At 50.0% G+C, this 15,109-nt stretch overlaps 1 protein-coding gene across 8 annotated transcripts in view; it reads left to right on the top strand.

Annotated features, from left to right (window-relative positions):
* CACNA1A (calcium voltage-gated channel subunit alpha1 A) overlaps positions 1 to 15,109 on the top strand; it is a 255,543-nt gene that overhangs the window by 177,403 nt on the left and 63,031 nt on the right. For all 8 annotated transcript variants that reach the window (XM_044948208.2, XM_044948206.2, XM_044948210.2 and 5 more), the window contains 5 exons: positions 3,894 to 4,357; positions 6,040 to 6,178; positions 7,760 to 7,889; positions 12,571 to 12,630; positions 13,411 to 13,517. In XM_044948208.2, coding sequence (XP_044804143.2) covers positions 3,894 to 4,357; positions 6,040 to 6,178; positions 7,760 to 7,889; positions 12,571 to 12,630; positions 13,411 to 13,517 — 900 coding nt within the window. The remainder of the gene's footprint in view (positions 1 to 3,893; positions 4,358 to 6,039; positions 6,179 to 7,759; positions 7,890 to 12,570; positions 12,631 to 13,410; positions 13,518 to 15,109) is intronic.

Below are 15,109 nucleotides of genomic sequence, written 5' to 3'. Positions count from 1 at the left end.
CCCAGTGGAAAGTGAGTGGAGCACATTCTATTTTGTATTATTAAACAGTTGCTGGCCCCTGATTCCTCATACCAGGCAGCTGAGCCCAGTGTCACCCCAGGACCACCAAAATGAAAATGGAGCTTTCTCTGAATCGCTGCAAAAATCTGTGGATTGCAGGGCATCCGCCACTCCCTGATAACCAGGCAGTGCCTCTTGCTTGATTTGGCTGAGCCAGAGGACGTTTTGCCAAGACCTGTACCACCCGAGAATTAATAGCTCAGCTATTGGCATACTAGTTCCACCTGCTCCCATCACCATGACAACCTACTTCCCAAAAGGAGCAAGAAGAGAGAGACTGGACTTCTGAGCCTCACAGTTGATCCTTCATGGGATGGGGTGAAAGGAGGGGCTCCATCTTTTAATACTGATTCTTATAGTATTCTCAATTTGCTTTGGCCAATGTCCTCAGCACCTCTATCCCATGCACCCCAAGTCATCCATTGCCCCCATGGTCTTCATTGAATGGTGCTGTAGCTTAAGAGCTGTAGGACCAGAGTCCAGCTCAGCCTTTTCCCAGCTGGGTAACACCATGCCTTTACCTCTCTGGGCTTCATCTTCCTCATCTGTAAAATGAGCCTAATCCTAATGGCAGCATCTCAGATAGTGGCTGTCGTGGGGACTCAATGAGTTAATAGGTGCATGTCCTAAGGACAGTGGAGCACAAGGAAGCAGGCCCACCCATCCTCTGGACCTAGGGACTGGAGCATGCCCTGGGCAAGCTGTCCGTAATCCTTAGCAACCAGATGCTGAAGTGATCAGTTGGCAACGGGATGCGGGTGTTATGCAATCAGCTGCCTATTCCAAGCAGATGATGGCAGATCCCCAAGAGGGAAGGGGGAAGGGGCCTGACTTCAAAGTTTCTGCCCCTTTTGAGTTCTCCTTGGAGACACTTGGAAATAAAACATCCTGGAGACTGATATGAGGCCTCTGCAGGCTGAGCTTGTTAAAACTCCATGGCAAGCAGAGCCAACAGAAGAAACAAAAACAAGGCAAAACAAAAGACCCTCAGATCCCCCTTCCATCTGAACAAGGGGCTCTCGGTCCCGTGCGTGAGGCTGTCCCTTTAACAAAAGGCACGCTGTGGTCTCAGCTGCTGTGTTATTTAGTACAGTCTCTCTGGGTGGTGACCAAAGGATTCAGATTCTCTTTGAAATGATAACTTCACTGAGCCCGCTTTTGGGTAGAGCTCTACTTAAAACAATATATAAAATGAGAAAATATCCCCAACCAGCTTTTCGACTGATGTCCAACTTCTAAAAAGGTACCGGGAGGGGATTAGCATTAGCAATCTCTTTGTGGGCTGCGGAAGAGGTTGAGGAAATATTGGTTTAAGATTTATTTCGTTTAATCCACACCATCAGAGCTGATGCTCAGTGTCCAGGGATCAGTGTCAGTTTCCCAGGGCTGCTGGCAATCCTTGGTGTTTGCGATCCCTCGGCCGATAGAAGGATCACTCCAGTCTCTGACTTCATCTTCACACTGCCCTCTCCTCTGTGTGTGTTTCTCCCCTTGTCTTCTAAAGACACTTGCCATTAGATTTAGGGTTCACCCTCATCCCAGATGATCTCAAGATCCTTCATTACATCTGCAAAGACCCTTTGTCCAAAAGATGGGTACGGGGAACTTCCCTGGTGGTCCAGTGGTTAAGAATCCACCTGCCAATGCAGGGGACACGGGCTCGATCTGTGGTCCTGGAAAATCCCACATGCCGCGGAGCAACTAAGCCCGTGTGCCACGACTACTGAGCCCGAACGCTCCATACCTGTGCTCCGCACCGAGAGAAGCCACCACTGTGATGAGAAGCCTGCACACCACAACTAGAGCCTCCACTTGCTGCAGCCAGAGAAAGCCCGCCCACAGCAACAGAGGCCCAGCGCAGACAAAGCATAAAAAAAGATGAGGAAACTGAGGCTCAGAGAGGTTACTCAAGCTACAGAGGGTCGCACAGCTAGTAAAATGGCCTTGGTAAAACTCAAAGCCAGATCAGTCAGTCTTCTGAGGTGTCAGCCTAGCACCTGCAAGTGAGGAATTTGCCTGGGCCGGTCCTTCTCCCTGTGAGGCCTCAGAGCTGCTGCTGCTAAGTCGCTTCAGTCGTGTCCGACTCTGTGCAACCCCATAGACGCGGCAGCCCACCAGGCTTCCCCATCTCTGGGATTCTCCAGGTAAGAACACTGGAGTGGGTTGCCCTTTCCTTCTCCAATGCATGAAAGTGAAAAGTGAAAGGGAAGTCGCTCAGTCGTGTCCGACTCTTAGTGACCTCATGGACTGCAGCCCACCAGGCTCCCCATCTCTCGGATTTTCCAGGCAAGAGTACTGGAGTGGGATGTCATTGCCTTCTCCGAGGCCTCAGAGACACAAACCCAAAAGTAAATTACCTCGTCTTTCTTCTGCTTGGTTAAAAACACCATGGACTTTTGCAAGTTAAAATCCGAAGTTAAAACAAGGAAGATGGTACTGGTGGTTTAGCCAGTGGGATAATTACTTTATTTTTTATTGAAGTATAGTTGATTTACAGAGGCCAACTTTTTAAAAATTTTTAAGTGTTAGATAGATTCAGGGTTCCAGATTGGGCCTTGAGAACCAAACCCATGCTGTCCAGGGGCCTTGGTTCCTATGATTGCATCTAATCTCCCACGTGTTCCATGAATGGATACAATCTGAGGGCTGTCTTTTGCTCATTTCTGGTCTCTTGAGTGACTGTGTGATGGAGATAGCCTGACAAAACCATTTTCTAGTATACCTGACTCAGCTTCTTTGGGCCTCAGTTTCCTCATCTCTGTAATGGACACAGTAGCCATTTGGACCTCATAAGATTGCTCCAGAAGTTAGTGAGTTGAAATAGAAGAGAGGCTGGCCCACTCTATTGGTGGTTACAGAGAGTGTCAAAGACTTCCCTGCATTCAGCAACCGTGGGCTGACCCCCTGGGAGATCTCAGACAGCTTAGTAAGAGAGCTGCAGGGTCAGGTGGGGGTTAGCATGGGTGCTGGAGCCATGTGGTCTGGGTCCAAGCTCTGTCTGCTACCAACTAACTGTGTAGCCTGGGGCAGGGCCCTTCCTGTCTCTGGGCCTTGGTTTCCTCATCTTAAAATGGGGATAACAGTACTACCCGCTCCCTATTTTTTTTTGAAGATGAGCTGACGTGTGTCATGTCTGGCACACAGCAAGTACTCCGTGAGTGTGAGCTCAGGAGGAGACATGAAGGGCATGGGGTACAGAATTGGGGGTTGCCTTTCAGAAGAGTCAGAGGGAGGGACTTCCCTAGTGGTCCAGTGGTTAAGACAGCACTTCCACTGTAAGGGTTGAGGGTTTGATCCCTGGTCAGAGAACTAAGATCCCACATGCCACGTGATGAGGCCAAAAAAAAAGGCAGCATTTCCACCACTAAAGAGGTGGTATTTATGGCTCTGCTTTAGCCACCCCTGGAAGCAGTGTATGTCCTTATCCTGCCAAGGAGCTAATGGGAGACACAGAGACAGGAGCAGGAAGGTTTGGATTGGAGAGATGAGGCTCTGGCAGAAAGTTCTTTTCCACTCTGATTTCTCCATGAAGGAGTAACCTCATCTCCTATGAAGCAGCCCTTCTGGCAGGAGAAACACCACACTGAAACCTGCAAGGGTGGGCACTTACATCCCAATGAGCTCTTTTTTTGGAAGCACAGAGCCTTAACCACTGGACCACCAGGGAAGTCCCCCCCATGGCATCTTGATCCCTAACAAGAATGGACCAGGCACAGGAGAATTTCAGAACACAGCCCCTCGACAGCCAGTGGAATCTTAGGCAGGATCCAGACATGTCCCCTCTATGTTCTAACTCACTCACGGGTTCTTTTTTGTTGGCCTGCCTGCTGCAGAGAGAACCAGGGCTCCGGGGTCCCCGTGTCGGGCCCCAACCTGTCGACCACGCGGCCAATCCAGCAGGACCTGGGCCGCCAAGACCCCCCGCTGGCTGAGGATATCGACAACATGAAGAACAACAAACTGGCCACCGCGGAGTCAGCCAGTCCCCACGACAGCCTCAGCCACGCCGGCCTGCCCCAGAGCCCAGCCAAGATGGGGAACAGCACGGACCCTGGCCCCACGCCGGCCCCCACCACCACGGCCACCAACCCTCAGAACGCCGTCAGCCGCCGGATAGCCAACAACCCGGGGAACCCGTCCAACCCCGGCCCCCCCAAGACCCCTGAGAACAGCCTTATCGTCACCAACCCCAGCAGCACCCAGGCCAACTCAGCTAAGACTGCCAGGAAACCTGACCACACCACGGTGGACATCCCCCCAGCCTGCCCACCCCCACTCAACCACACCATCATCCAAGGTACGAACCCCAGTCTCATACATCCCTGGGCAGGGGAGCCGGCCTCCTGGGCTTCCTCCCCAGAGGCTCAGCTAAGGGACTCCGGACAGTGACTCCACCTCTCTGGCCTCAATTGCTTCCTCTGGAAAATGGGTAGAGACGTAGTTCCTGCCCCCACAGGGGCTGCTAGGAGAATTAAATGAGATAGTATGGATATGATGCCTGGCAAGTACACCACAGGTTAGCAAATTTTCCTGCCTCCCAAATTCCCACAGGGGAGCCAGGAAGCCCCCATATCTGAGAGGTCAGCAGATTCCTCTGATGGAAATTTGGGGGGAGTGAGATAATTCTCTAGGCCAGCGCCATCCAAAAGAAATGTGATGCAGGCCACCTGTGTAATTTTTTTTTTCACCTCTGTAATTTTAAACGTTCTAGTAGCCATGTTAAAAAAGAGAAGGGAGGCAAAGAGGAAGCAGAGGGGGAAGAAGGAAGAAAGACATAAGTGATTTAAAACATAAAAAAGAGGGACTTCCCTGCCAGTCCAGTAGTTAAGACTCTGCCTTCCAATGCAGGAGGCAGGGGTTCGATCCCTGGTCAGGGAACTGAGGTCCCACATGCCTCAGGGTGTGATGAAAAATTTAAAAAAATAAAAAGAAACAGATGAACTGAACTTTAATAATAAATTGTATTTAACCCCAAATGCTATTGATTTATATCCAAAGTATTAACATTTCCATGTGTCAATAATGTTTTTTACATTATTATTACATATATTTACATTCTTTTTCTCCTACTCAGTCTTGAAAATCTAGCATGTTTCACACTGCATACTGCAGTTTGGACTAGCCGTGTTTCAAATGCTGGACAGTGCAGGTCTAGGACCTTGAGGAATTGGCTGTTTTTGCCTCTTCCCAAAACCTCCAACATGTAATACTATAATCCGAGAAATTTGGAAATTATGCAAACTGGAAATTTGGAAATTATCCCCTGGGTTTATTATTTTTAAGATAATAGCAGTAGCCCGGTTCTATGCAAGAGCTGTCCATAAGTTTACCCTGTAAATCCTTGCCACAGTCGTACAAGGTAAATCTTGTCACTGTGCCCATTTCACAGATGAAAAAACTGAGGCTCAGTAAGGCTCAGCCTATCCATAAACCCATAGTGCAACTAGGCTATGGGATCAATGCTCAGGAGGGTGGTGCCTCACCTCAGTCAGGAGAAGGGTGTTAATGGGGGGAATCCTGCATTTTGACTATGGGAGGGGCTCAGTATTCCCATCTGCAAAGTGGGGCTTTGGGGACTCACCCTGCCTGCCTCCAAGTGACAGTATGAAGGTCATCAGGGCCTGAGGACAGGTCTGTATTAATATCCGGTAAAGGTCACAGCAAACTCAAGGCTGTAGAGTGATTGAGAGCAAGCCTTCTGGGGCCGGGTTGCCCAGGTTCAAATTACAGCTTTGCCACTTCCCAGCCGTGTGGCCTTAGGCAAGTCTCTGCACCTCTCTGTGCCTCAGTTTCCTCATCTGTAAAGTGGGGATCATAAAGTATCAACCTCACAGGGTCAAGTGAGGGTTCAATGGCATAATAGGGTGCCTGGCACATAGTAGATGCTTTGCGTCAGCTGCTTATTGCCGCTTTGGGAACTAGGCAGGTCAGAGGTGGGAAACCACGGAGGGAGCCCTGTGTTGCTTCTTGTCCCAACAGTGAACAAAAACGCCAACCCAGACCCACTGCCAAAAAAGGAGGAAGAGAAGAAAGAGGAGGAGGAAGATGACCCCGGGGAAGACGGCCCCAAGCCCATGCCCCCCTACAGCTCCATGTTTATCCTCTCTACGACCAACCCGTGAGTATGGCCCATGGCCAGGGCAGGGGGCCCAGGGCTCCCACTGGGGCAGTGAAAGTCAGGCCAGAGGGCAGACCCAGACAAAGCGTAATGGGGGAGAGTCGCCTCTAAGACCATTAGTCCATAGAGAACTTTTGAGCAATTAAAGAATGATGTCCTTTACTTAAGTCATATAAGATAGAAACTTATCATAAAGTACTTATTTCAAAAAACTGATTCCAACTGGTTTGTTGGAAAAGACCCCCTCCTGCCATCAGCTAGAAAAGCGTTATCATGAATACCCAAATCTATACCGTCTGTGCTGTGAGAGGTGTCCTGTGGAAATGGCTGCTTTGTACAGTGCACCACGTTTACAACTGTACAGGACAGCCCTGATTCCTGAGCTCTGCTCCTAACTTATGCTCCACGAGGGTTTGGATTCTGGGTAGATGGTCTTTGAGTTCCATGGCCCTTTGTCTTGGGAGGGCCTTGAGGAGGCCAGATTATTTAGGGGAGAAATTTATCATACCTATGTCTTGCTGGCTCAAAGGTTGTTTTGGAATTACATTTTTCCAAAGAGTGTTTCTTGAAATGCTTCTTGACACCAAGAAGAATCACGTCAAATAGCTGCAGGGGAAATGGCTTTCTCTAACCTGCCTCTCGGAGACTCAGCCTGTGTGTTTACTTTTTTATTTGGTTACCATTCTCTATTTTAATAAAGAAATTCTTATATGGCAGTCAGCACCAGACATGGTTCTGAATGCTTTACAAATAAAAAAAAATTTTCTCATAGTAACCCTATAGGGGTTGGTACTCTGCTTATCCCCATTTGACAGATGAAGAAACTGAGGTCCAGAGAGGTAAAATCACCTGCCTAAAGTCAAACAGCAAGCAAGTGGGAGAGCCCAGAGAGACTGACTCCAACATTCCTATTCTTAGCCACTCAGCCCTGCAGCCATTCATACAATCTCATGATATTTTTATCATTATTAATCCACTTAAGTTAATTATCTCATTATTGTCTCATTAGTGTATTAAAGGCACTGATAAGGTCTGCAATTCATAATTTAAGTAACTAACTTTTTGGAGCCCCTACCATGTACCAGGCATATATTAACTCTTTTGATCCTCACATTCTTATTAGTTAGACACAATTATTATGGTTATTTCACTAATGAGGACACTGAGGTACAATAACTTGCCTAAGGTCACTCAACTAATTAAAAAAAAAAAAGAGAAATCTACTTAACCCAGAATTTCCCAGTTTGGTTTGACTATATGACATTTTATGCATAGAAAGCTTTTTTATCTCCTACAGATTCAAGGACAGTATTCAACTCAGTCTGTGAGTTAAGGTGTTCCAGGAAGGTGGTTTGGAAGTGATAGGAACTTATAAACAGAGGTGGGAATTATCTTTCCCTGTGGAGGGCTCCCCTGACCCAAGAGGGCCCCCAGGGGTAGAAGCTTGATACTCTGTTGGTTGTGGGACCGTGGGAGTTAGAGATCCCAGATAGTGGTAAGTGATATAAGGAGATGACAAAACAAAAGGGCTCAAGAGCTGTTGTCTGAGTGGACCTCTGCATGTCTACCTGTCCTCAACAGCCTTCGCCGCCTGTGCCATTACATCCTGAACCTGCGCTACTTTGAGATGTGCATTCTTATGGTCATCGCCATGAGCAGCATCGCCCTGGCGGCCGAGGATCCTGTTCAGCCCAACGCACCACGAAACAATGTGAGTCTCCCCCAGCAGGCTCCTTCCCAGCCCAGCTCCTCTGTCCCTTTCTCCTGCCTCATGAAAAGCTGATAGCTGGGGTGGAAGGAATGTTAGGGTCACCCCTAGCCACAGCCCCCGTGGCCACTGGTGGGGAGGGGAGGCTCTGATTCTGGTCTTGATGAAAGATGTTCCTTGAGACAGTGGTTCTGTGTGCCTGGTGGGGAAGAGATGGCCCAAGAGTGGCTGGGGCTGAAAATTGCTGGAATCTCTGGTGAGGAGAGTGAGGCTGCAGGCTGTGGAAGGGCATAAGCTCTATGTGGGATGTAGGAGAGTCTGAAGGCAGAGGGTGCTCCAGCGGTATCCCCTGTGCAGCCAGGCCTCACCAAACAGACTTTTTCATTCTGACTTGGAGTTTTGAAAGAAAGGATTGTTTTGACTCAAAAAAAGTGGAAGTGTTAGTCTCTCAGAGGTGTCCAACTCTCTGCAACCCCACGGACTGTAGCCTGCCAGGTTCCTCTGTTCATGGGATTCTCCAGGCAAGAATACTGGAGTGGGGTGCCAGTCCCTTCTCCCGGGGATCTTCCTGAACCAGGGATCGAATCCAGGTTTCCTGCATTGCAGGCGGGTTCTTTACCATCTGAGCCACCAGGGAAGCCCTGTGACTCAGTCACAACCTAAACTTTTAGTCAGGCACAGCCTAAACTTTGAGATTTTAGCGGGCTAAGAGAGCTAAAAAACTCTCCTTTGGGGGCCCCAGGGTCTGCTAACAGCCCCTGTTCACTGAGCACTTGCAGTGTTTCAGGCGCAACCCCAGATGCTAGGGGTAGCCCCATTGGACAGATGAAGAAACTGAGGCTCAGAGAGGTTAAGTGACCTGCCTGGAGTCACACAGCAGAATTCCAATTCTGCCCACCCTAGATCTCCCAATGCTTCCCTCAGCTGTCACTGTTTATCAAGCATTTACTGTGTGCATGTCCCCGCTCGCGTCCTGCCGAGCAGAAATGAGTGAGGTTGAGAGGGGAAACCAAGGCACCAGCAGTCCAGGAGGTGACAGCGGCTGGACTGATGGCTGTACCACCTTCCCCAGCTCCTTTCTCTACCCCCATCACCCCCCACACACAGGAACCATTTTCCACTGGGAGCCTGGCCTGCCGCCCTCGCTAAGTAGGTTAGGAGCCTTGGCGAGGCTGGCAAGTCCCATAAATCAAGCCCGTCTGCAGCTTACTTTGCACTTTCCCTGCCTTCACTGGCCTGGCAAGCCCCTTGGGGACCTGATAGGGGAGATGGAAGGAAATAATTAGAACAAGGCCCCCAGAGGAACCTGATACCAGGGCAGGGCTGAGGCTGCACTCTGTTATCTCTTGCTGCCCACTTCCTCCATCCCCCAGGACCCATGGAGCCAGGCTCGGGGAGGGGGCATCCCGAGAGAGGTCAGCAAACCCCCTGTCGACTCTAGGAGACTGGAGCAGGCTTCATCTCTGGCAGGGAGAGCATAGGCATGGGGGGTCCCGGGGAACCCCTGAGCTCCTGGGGCTGAAGAGAACCCTGGCAGGGCTAGGAGCAGCCCCTGTGGAGCATTTGCAAAGTTCTGGCTCCCCCACCCCTGCCCCATCACTCCATCTCCTAGTTGAAGCATCTCTCCCCAAAGCCCCCCCGCCTCTTCCGGGCTTCCCTGGTGGTCCAGGGGATAAGATTCCACACTTCCATTGCAGGGGGTGTGGATTTGATCTCTGGAGAACTAAGATCCCACACGCCCGGTGGCATCAGCCAAAAAAAAATTTTTAAAGCCCTCCCCTCTTTAAGTGCATGGTGGCCCCTTATTGGCAACTGACACCCTGGGACCCCTCCCCAAGTTCTGTTCATTAGCTGGTCTGGAACAGGCCTCAGAAAAATGAACACATACAATCCATTCATTTATCAAGGATTTTAAATTGCACACACCCATGTAAGCACCACCCAAGGCAAGAAGTATTAATTGAACAAAACAGACCTCAACCACAGGCACCTCTTCGATTCGTCCTTCCCTGTGAAGCTGGGTTCACAAGCAGGAACAAGGTCTCAGACACGTTCAGGTGTCATGAGTTGGAGCAGGCAGGGGTGTGGCTAGTAGCACAGGAGGGTAGGGATCAGGGACAGTGTTCACCACCCTGCGGCACACAGGGCAGCCCCACCACAGAGAAGAATCTGACCCCTATTGTCAACAGCATGTAAAAAGCCCTACCCTAGAGGTATCCGAACCCTCACTTCTGGAAAGAGCATTTCTTAGCTCCTCTCATTTTCCCAGCTACACGTGCATCTTTAAACACTAGAATTTATTTCTTCCTACTTCTAACACTGAACAGATGGAATACTTCTGTGCATCTCTTCTGCCACTCACCCTTGAGATGAGTTCTTATTTTCTTGGGTGGTGACAGTCATTCTTTTCCATTGCTGTGTAATATTCACTCTGTGGCATAATTTCTTCTTCCATCTTCTGGTTGACGTGTATTTGGATTGTCTGCAGTTTAGAACGCTGTTACCATATCCCCTACTCCTGACATGGGGCCCCTGGGCTTGACTCTCTCCAGGGTATAAAACCAGAAATTGAGTTTCTGGATCATAGAATTTGCTTATGGTCAGCCCCAAATTTGCAGCCAGAATGTTTACCGAGTGATACAGTGACACACACCAGCAACGTCCAACAAGGCTTTCCCTGCTCCACAGTCTTGCCAACACTTGTGCTGTGGGTTCTTTCATTTAGCCAACCTGGTAGGTCTGGAATCTCATCAGGATTTTTATTTGTATTTCCCTATGATAAATGAGACTGAGAATTTTGGATTCCACTGAGTCACAGAAAATTGCCATTTGTAGAAGTCGCAAGGATATACATATTAGATATGGTTGAACCTAATTTATTGGCCTTTTGATTTCCTCCTGCTCCATTTATTAAGTTCTCCAGAATTTGATTCACCTGACCGCCTGGCCTACCTTTCTTTCCATTCATTGCTTTATTTAGTAATTATTTAATAAGCAACTACCACGTGCCAGGTGCTGAGCTAAACATCAAGGATCGACAGGGTGTACGATAGTCCCTGCACTCCCAGAGCTTGCAGAGCACCAGACCTTTATGTGTGTTGTTTCAATTGCCTGGTACACCTCAAATGCTCTCCCACCACCACCCCCTCAGCCTTTCCAGAACCTTCCAAGCCCTTGCACCTGCCACCCATCCCAGGAAGTCAGCTATCCTGGCCACTCTGGTCTCGGAGGGCCCTCCAAGCACCACACATGATGAGAATGTGAGCTGTGACCACACAGATCGCAGAGCCCAGCTCCTGCAGGACCCAGTGCCACCCCAGCCTTGTGCATTCAGTCAGCAAGCATTTCTTGAGTATCTACTGTATACCTGGCCCTGTGCTATAAGCTGGAGATAGCACAGGAACAGACAGACATCCCTGCCCCCATGAGGGTGACGTTCAGGTGGGGGAGATGGACAGTGATGTTATTAAACTATGACAAATAGTTTTCCAGGAAGTGATAAGTGCCAGGGGTGAGGGATTTGGGGAAAGGGGTAGACACGGTAAGGAAGATTGCAAGCTTTAGGAAAATGGAATTTTAAACAGGCAGTCAGGAATGTGATATTTGAGCCAAGCCATAAAGGAGGAGAGAGAGAATATCAGGTGGAACATGGGGAAGAGTATTCCAGGCCAACAAACCTGTACAAAGGCCCTGAGGTAAGAATATCCAGGGTGGCAGAAGCAGAGTGCCAGAGGAGAGTGGGACAAGGTGAGGGAAGGGAGGTGGCCAAACAGATTGTCCAGGGCCTTGGGGGTCACAGAGGACTTTGGCTTTCACCCTGAGTAAGGTGGGAGCCATAGAGGGTTCTTGAGCAGAGAAGGGGGCAGTGATCTGACTTGTGGGCTCACAGGCGCCCTCTGGTGGCCTGCTCAGTAATTAACAGCCCTCACTACAAGCCAGATCTGAGGTCAGCCTCTGGGGTTACCGCGTGCTGGGCACTTTGCCAGCATTCCTCATGCCACTCAACATCCTCACGCCAAGGTCACACAAGGGATGTGCTATGGCATGGCCAGGAAAGAGGCCAGAGTGCAAGACATTGCCCGTCCAGAAACCGCTAGTACTTGGTCTTGTGTAAGTTAGCGTGGAGAGGGAGAATCAACCCACTCTGATGAGGGTATGGCTGCGTACTTGGAAGGAAACGGATGCCGCAGTGAGGTCGGTCCCCAGCCTGGAGGCTAATCATGTTTAGGAAACTCTGTGCGGGAACAGTTGTTCACCCAGGAGACCAGAAGGTCAGAGACACTGGGGGATCAGACTTGTTGCCAGAAGAGGTAAGAGTCTTGCCTGAACTTCCCTGAGGCCACCTCTAGTCCATCTAGGGCTTTGGGCAAGTAAAAAAAGGCACCCTTCCCATTGGTAAGCAAACTAGCCTTAACAATGATTTTGCTAGGACTTTGCTGCCATCTGCTGGACAGTTTCATTCACAACATACAAATCTGCTCGCAGACAGGGTGGGAGGGGCCCTTGTGCAGTGCAGGACCTGCCCCTCTGTACATGGCTGCCGCATTTTCTCATGTGGGTGGAGACTCTGTTCCTTGGGGACCTTGCTAGAGGCCACATACCCCAGTGGGCCATGGCTAGGTTCACGGGGGCTCTGCTGGAGCAAGCCAATGATCCTCTGCCCCCTTGCTTTTATCCCCTGCAGGTGCTGCGATATTTTGACTACGTTTTTACAGGCGTCTTTACCTTTGAGATGGTGATCAAGGTGAGTGCCAGGGCTCCACAGGATTCTGCACTCTCAAGAATGCCACCTTGGTGCAAGAGGCTCACCCCGGAGATTGGAAATGCTTGGTGTGTTTGAGGAGCAGCGAGGAAGTTGATGTGGCTGAAAGTGAGAGAGGAGAGTGGGGAAAGCAGAGCAGGGAGATGAGAGCAGAGGTGACTGGGACGAATCAAGCAGGAACATGGGGGCCACAGGACAGTCTGGGGCTTTTATCCCGAGTGAGGTGGGAGCCATGGAAAGGTCCGAGCAGAGGGACATGACGACTCGGATGTTCACAGGCACCCTCTAGCCTCTGTGGGAGGTCAGACTTGGAAAGAGGAGCAGGGTGGGAGGGGGAGAGTAGGGGATCCAAGAGAACTGGGAGCAGATGATTGCTCTGGTCCAGGCAGGAGATGATGGGAACCAGTCAGGGTGGTGGCAGAGAAGGTGGTAAAAAGTGGGCAGATTCTTGGAACGTTTGGAAAGTAGAACCAATGAGGTTTGCTGATGGATCTGATGTGAGGTGAGGAGGCAGGGGGACCCTGAGGTTTTGACCTAAGAACCAGCAAGTCAGAACTACCTTTCCCAAGGTGGGAAGTGGCCTTGAGCGGGGGCTTCTCACTCCTCCCCCAGGTCCCCTGGCCTCTGACCCATCCCCTCAGGATGAGGTGGTCCCATTGGCTACCATGCTTCCTCCTGTGGACCCTCCATCAAGCCTAAAAGGGTAGATACTTCTCCCCAGGGTGGGGATGAGGGATCAGAGCACTGTCTCTTCCTCCTCAGATGATCGACCTGGGGCTCGTGCTGCACCAGGGTGCCTACTTCCGTGACCTCTGGAACATTCTCGACTTCATAGTGGTCAGTGGGGCCCTGGTGGCCTTTGCCTTCACGTAAGTCTCCTCCTGAGGACTTCACTTACCACTTTGTCCCTCCACTCCCAACCCACTGGATCAGGGGACATGTTCTCGAGGTGTAGAGATGGGAAAAGGGGGCTCTGGGGTGGCGGGAGGCATCCGCATGCTACCAGGAAGAGCTTCGATTGGCTTCTGCATGATGGCCACCATGGAGGAAGAAGGAAAAGAACCCCCACCTTCTACCTCCTCACACAGCCATGCCACCAACCCCTTGCTGTGCTGCTTTCTGTAGACTAGCCCCACCAGGACATCTCATTTTCCTTCTGCTCTACAAGCTCCGCTGTCTCTTTGGGGAGCCCCTAAAAAGACAATCAGGAAATGAATGTGCATGAGAATTTGGACCCCCACCCTATGCCTGCAGGCCCTGTAATTCTAGACCTGATGACTCCCCTCGTGTGTCTTGAACTTCTCCTGTCAGTCCTAGGACACTCTGAAAGGTCATGTCTCATCAGGCCACTCCAAGATGGCACCCGAGTTGTGGGCAGCCATTCCAAAATAGCACCCAAGGGGCTGAGAAGCCATTCCAAGATGGTGCCTAGATTCTGGGCAACCATGTCAAAGTGGCAGTTGAGTTCTGGGCAGTCATTCCAAGATGGCACCCAAAGGCTTAGTAGCCATTCCAAGATGGTGCCCACATTCTGGGTGGCAATTCCAAGATGGCATCTAAGGACTGAGTAGCCATTAGCTCTTAGGGCCCTGGTAGCAAACTTAGCAGTACATTCCTCAAGTCGTAGATGTTTGGGGTCAAAAAACCTAATCAGATCCTAATCCAGAAACAAGTCTTTTTACAGACCTTGTCTGTGCCCAGTCACAGTGGATCGTTCCTAAAAAGGAGTCTCAGAAGGACTCAGACCCACCTCACCCACATAATGAGAAGTCAGGGGCTTCCTCTGTGCCCCTGCCTCCTGGCCCCCTCTCAGCAGACCTGGAGGAGTCCTTGAATGGCCCCCCGACCACACAGCGAGGACTTGGTTTGTCAGGAGGCCAGCGTGGTGGCCCATTTCCAATTTAAGGGCTAAAGTGGGCCACTCTTGGGAACACAATGAGGTCAGGTTGTGTCAGAAGAGCTAGAACTCTCCAGTTTCTGAACACCTCTGAGCTGGTGGAGATGTACCATGAAAGTCAGGAGGCGGAATGTAGTTCTGACTCCAGCCAGACTTTCCGCCTCCTTCTCTTTATCGTCTACTTTCTCCTCCTCTTTTGGTCCACTCTCCTTCTACCCTCTCTCCTTTTCTCTCTCTTTTATTCCTCCCTCCCTCCTCTCCCCCTTCTTCTCTCTCTCCCACTTTTTTTAAGTATTTGAGTATTTGGCTACATTATTATTCAGATGTCTTGTAGATTTAATAGTAATAATAATCCAAGTGAAGTGCACAGCAAATTAGAGGGGAAAGATTGCCATAAATAAAACAGGGCATCCATGGCCTTCATATATAAAAAGCAGCTACAAGTCAGGAAGAAACACTGAACCTCAATAGTTAAGTGAATACAGGATTTAACATAGAAATTTCACAGAATGCTGATTAATAAAAATGACCGAAAAAAAAAAATTCAAGGTACAATTGGTTTCT

Source organism: Bubalus bubalis, chromosome 9 (genome assembly GCF_019923935.1).
Source record: "Bubalus bubalis isolate 160015118507 breed Murrah chromosome 9, NDDB_SH_1, whole genome shotgun sequence".
Lineage (NCBI taxonomy): Eukaryota > Metazoa > Chordata > Mammalia > Artiodactyla > Bovidae > Bubalus > Bubalus bubalis.
Note: the sequence above shows the minus strand (reverse complement) of the source record. Positions and strands in the feature narration are given on the sequence as shown.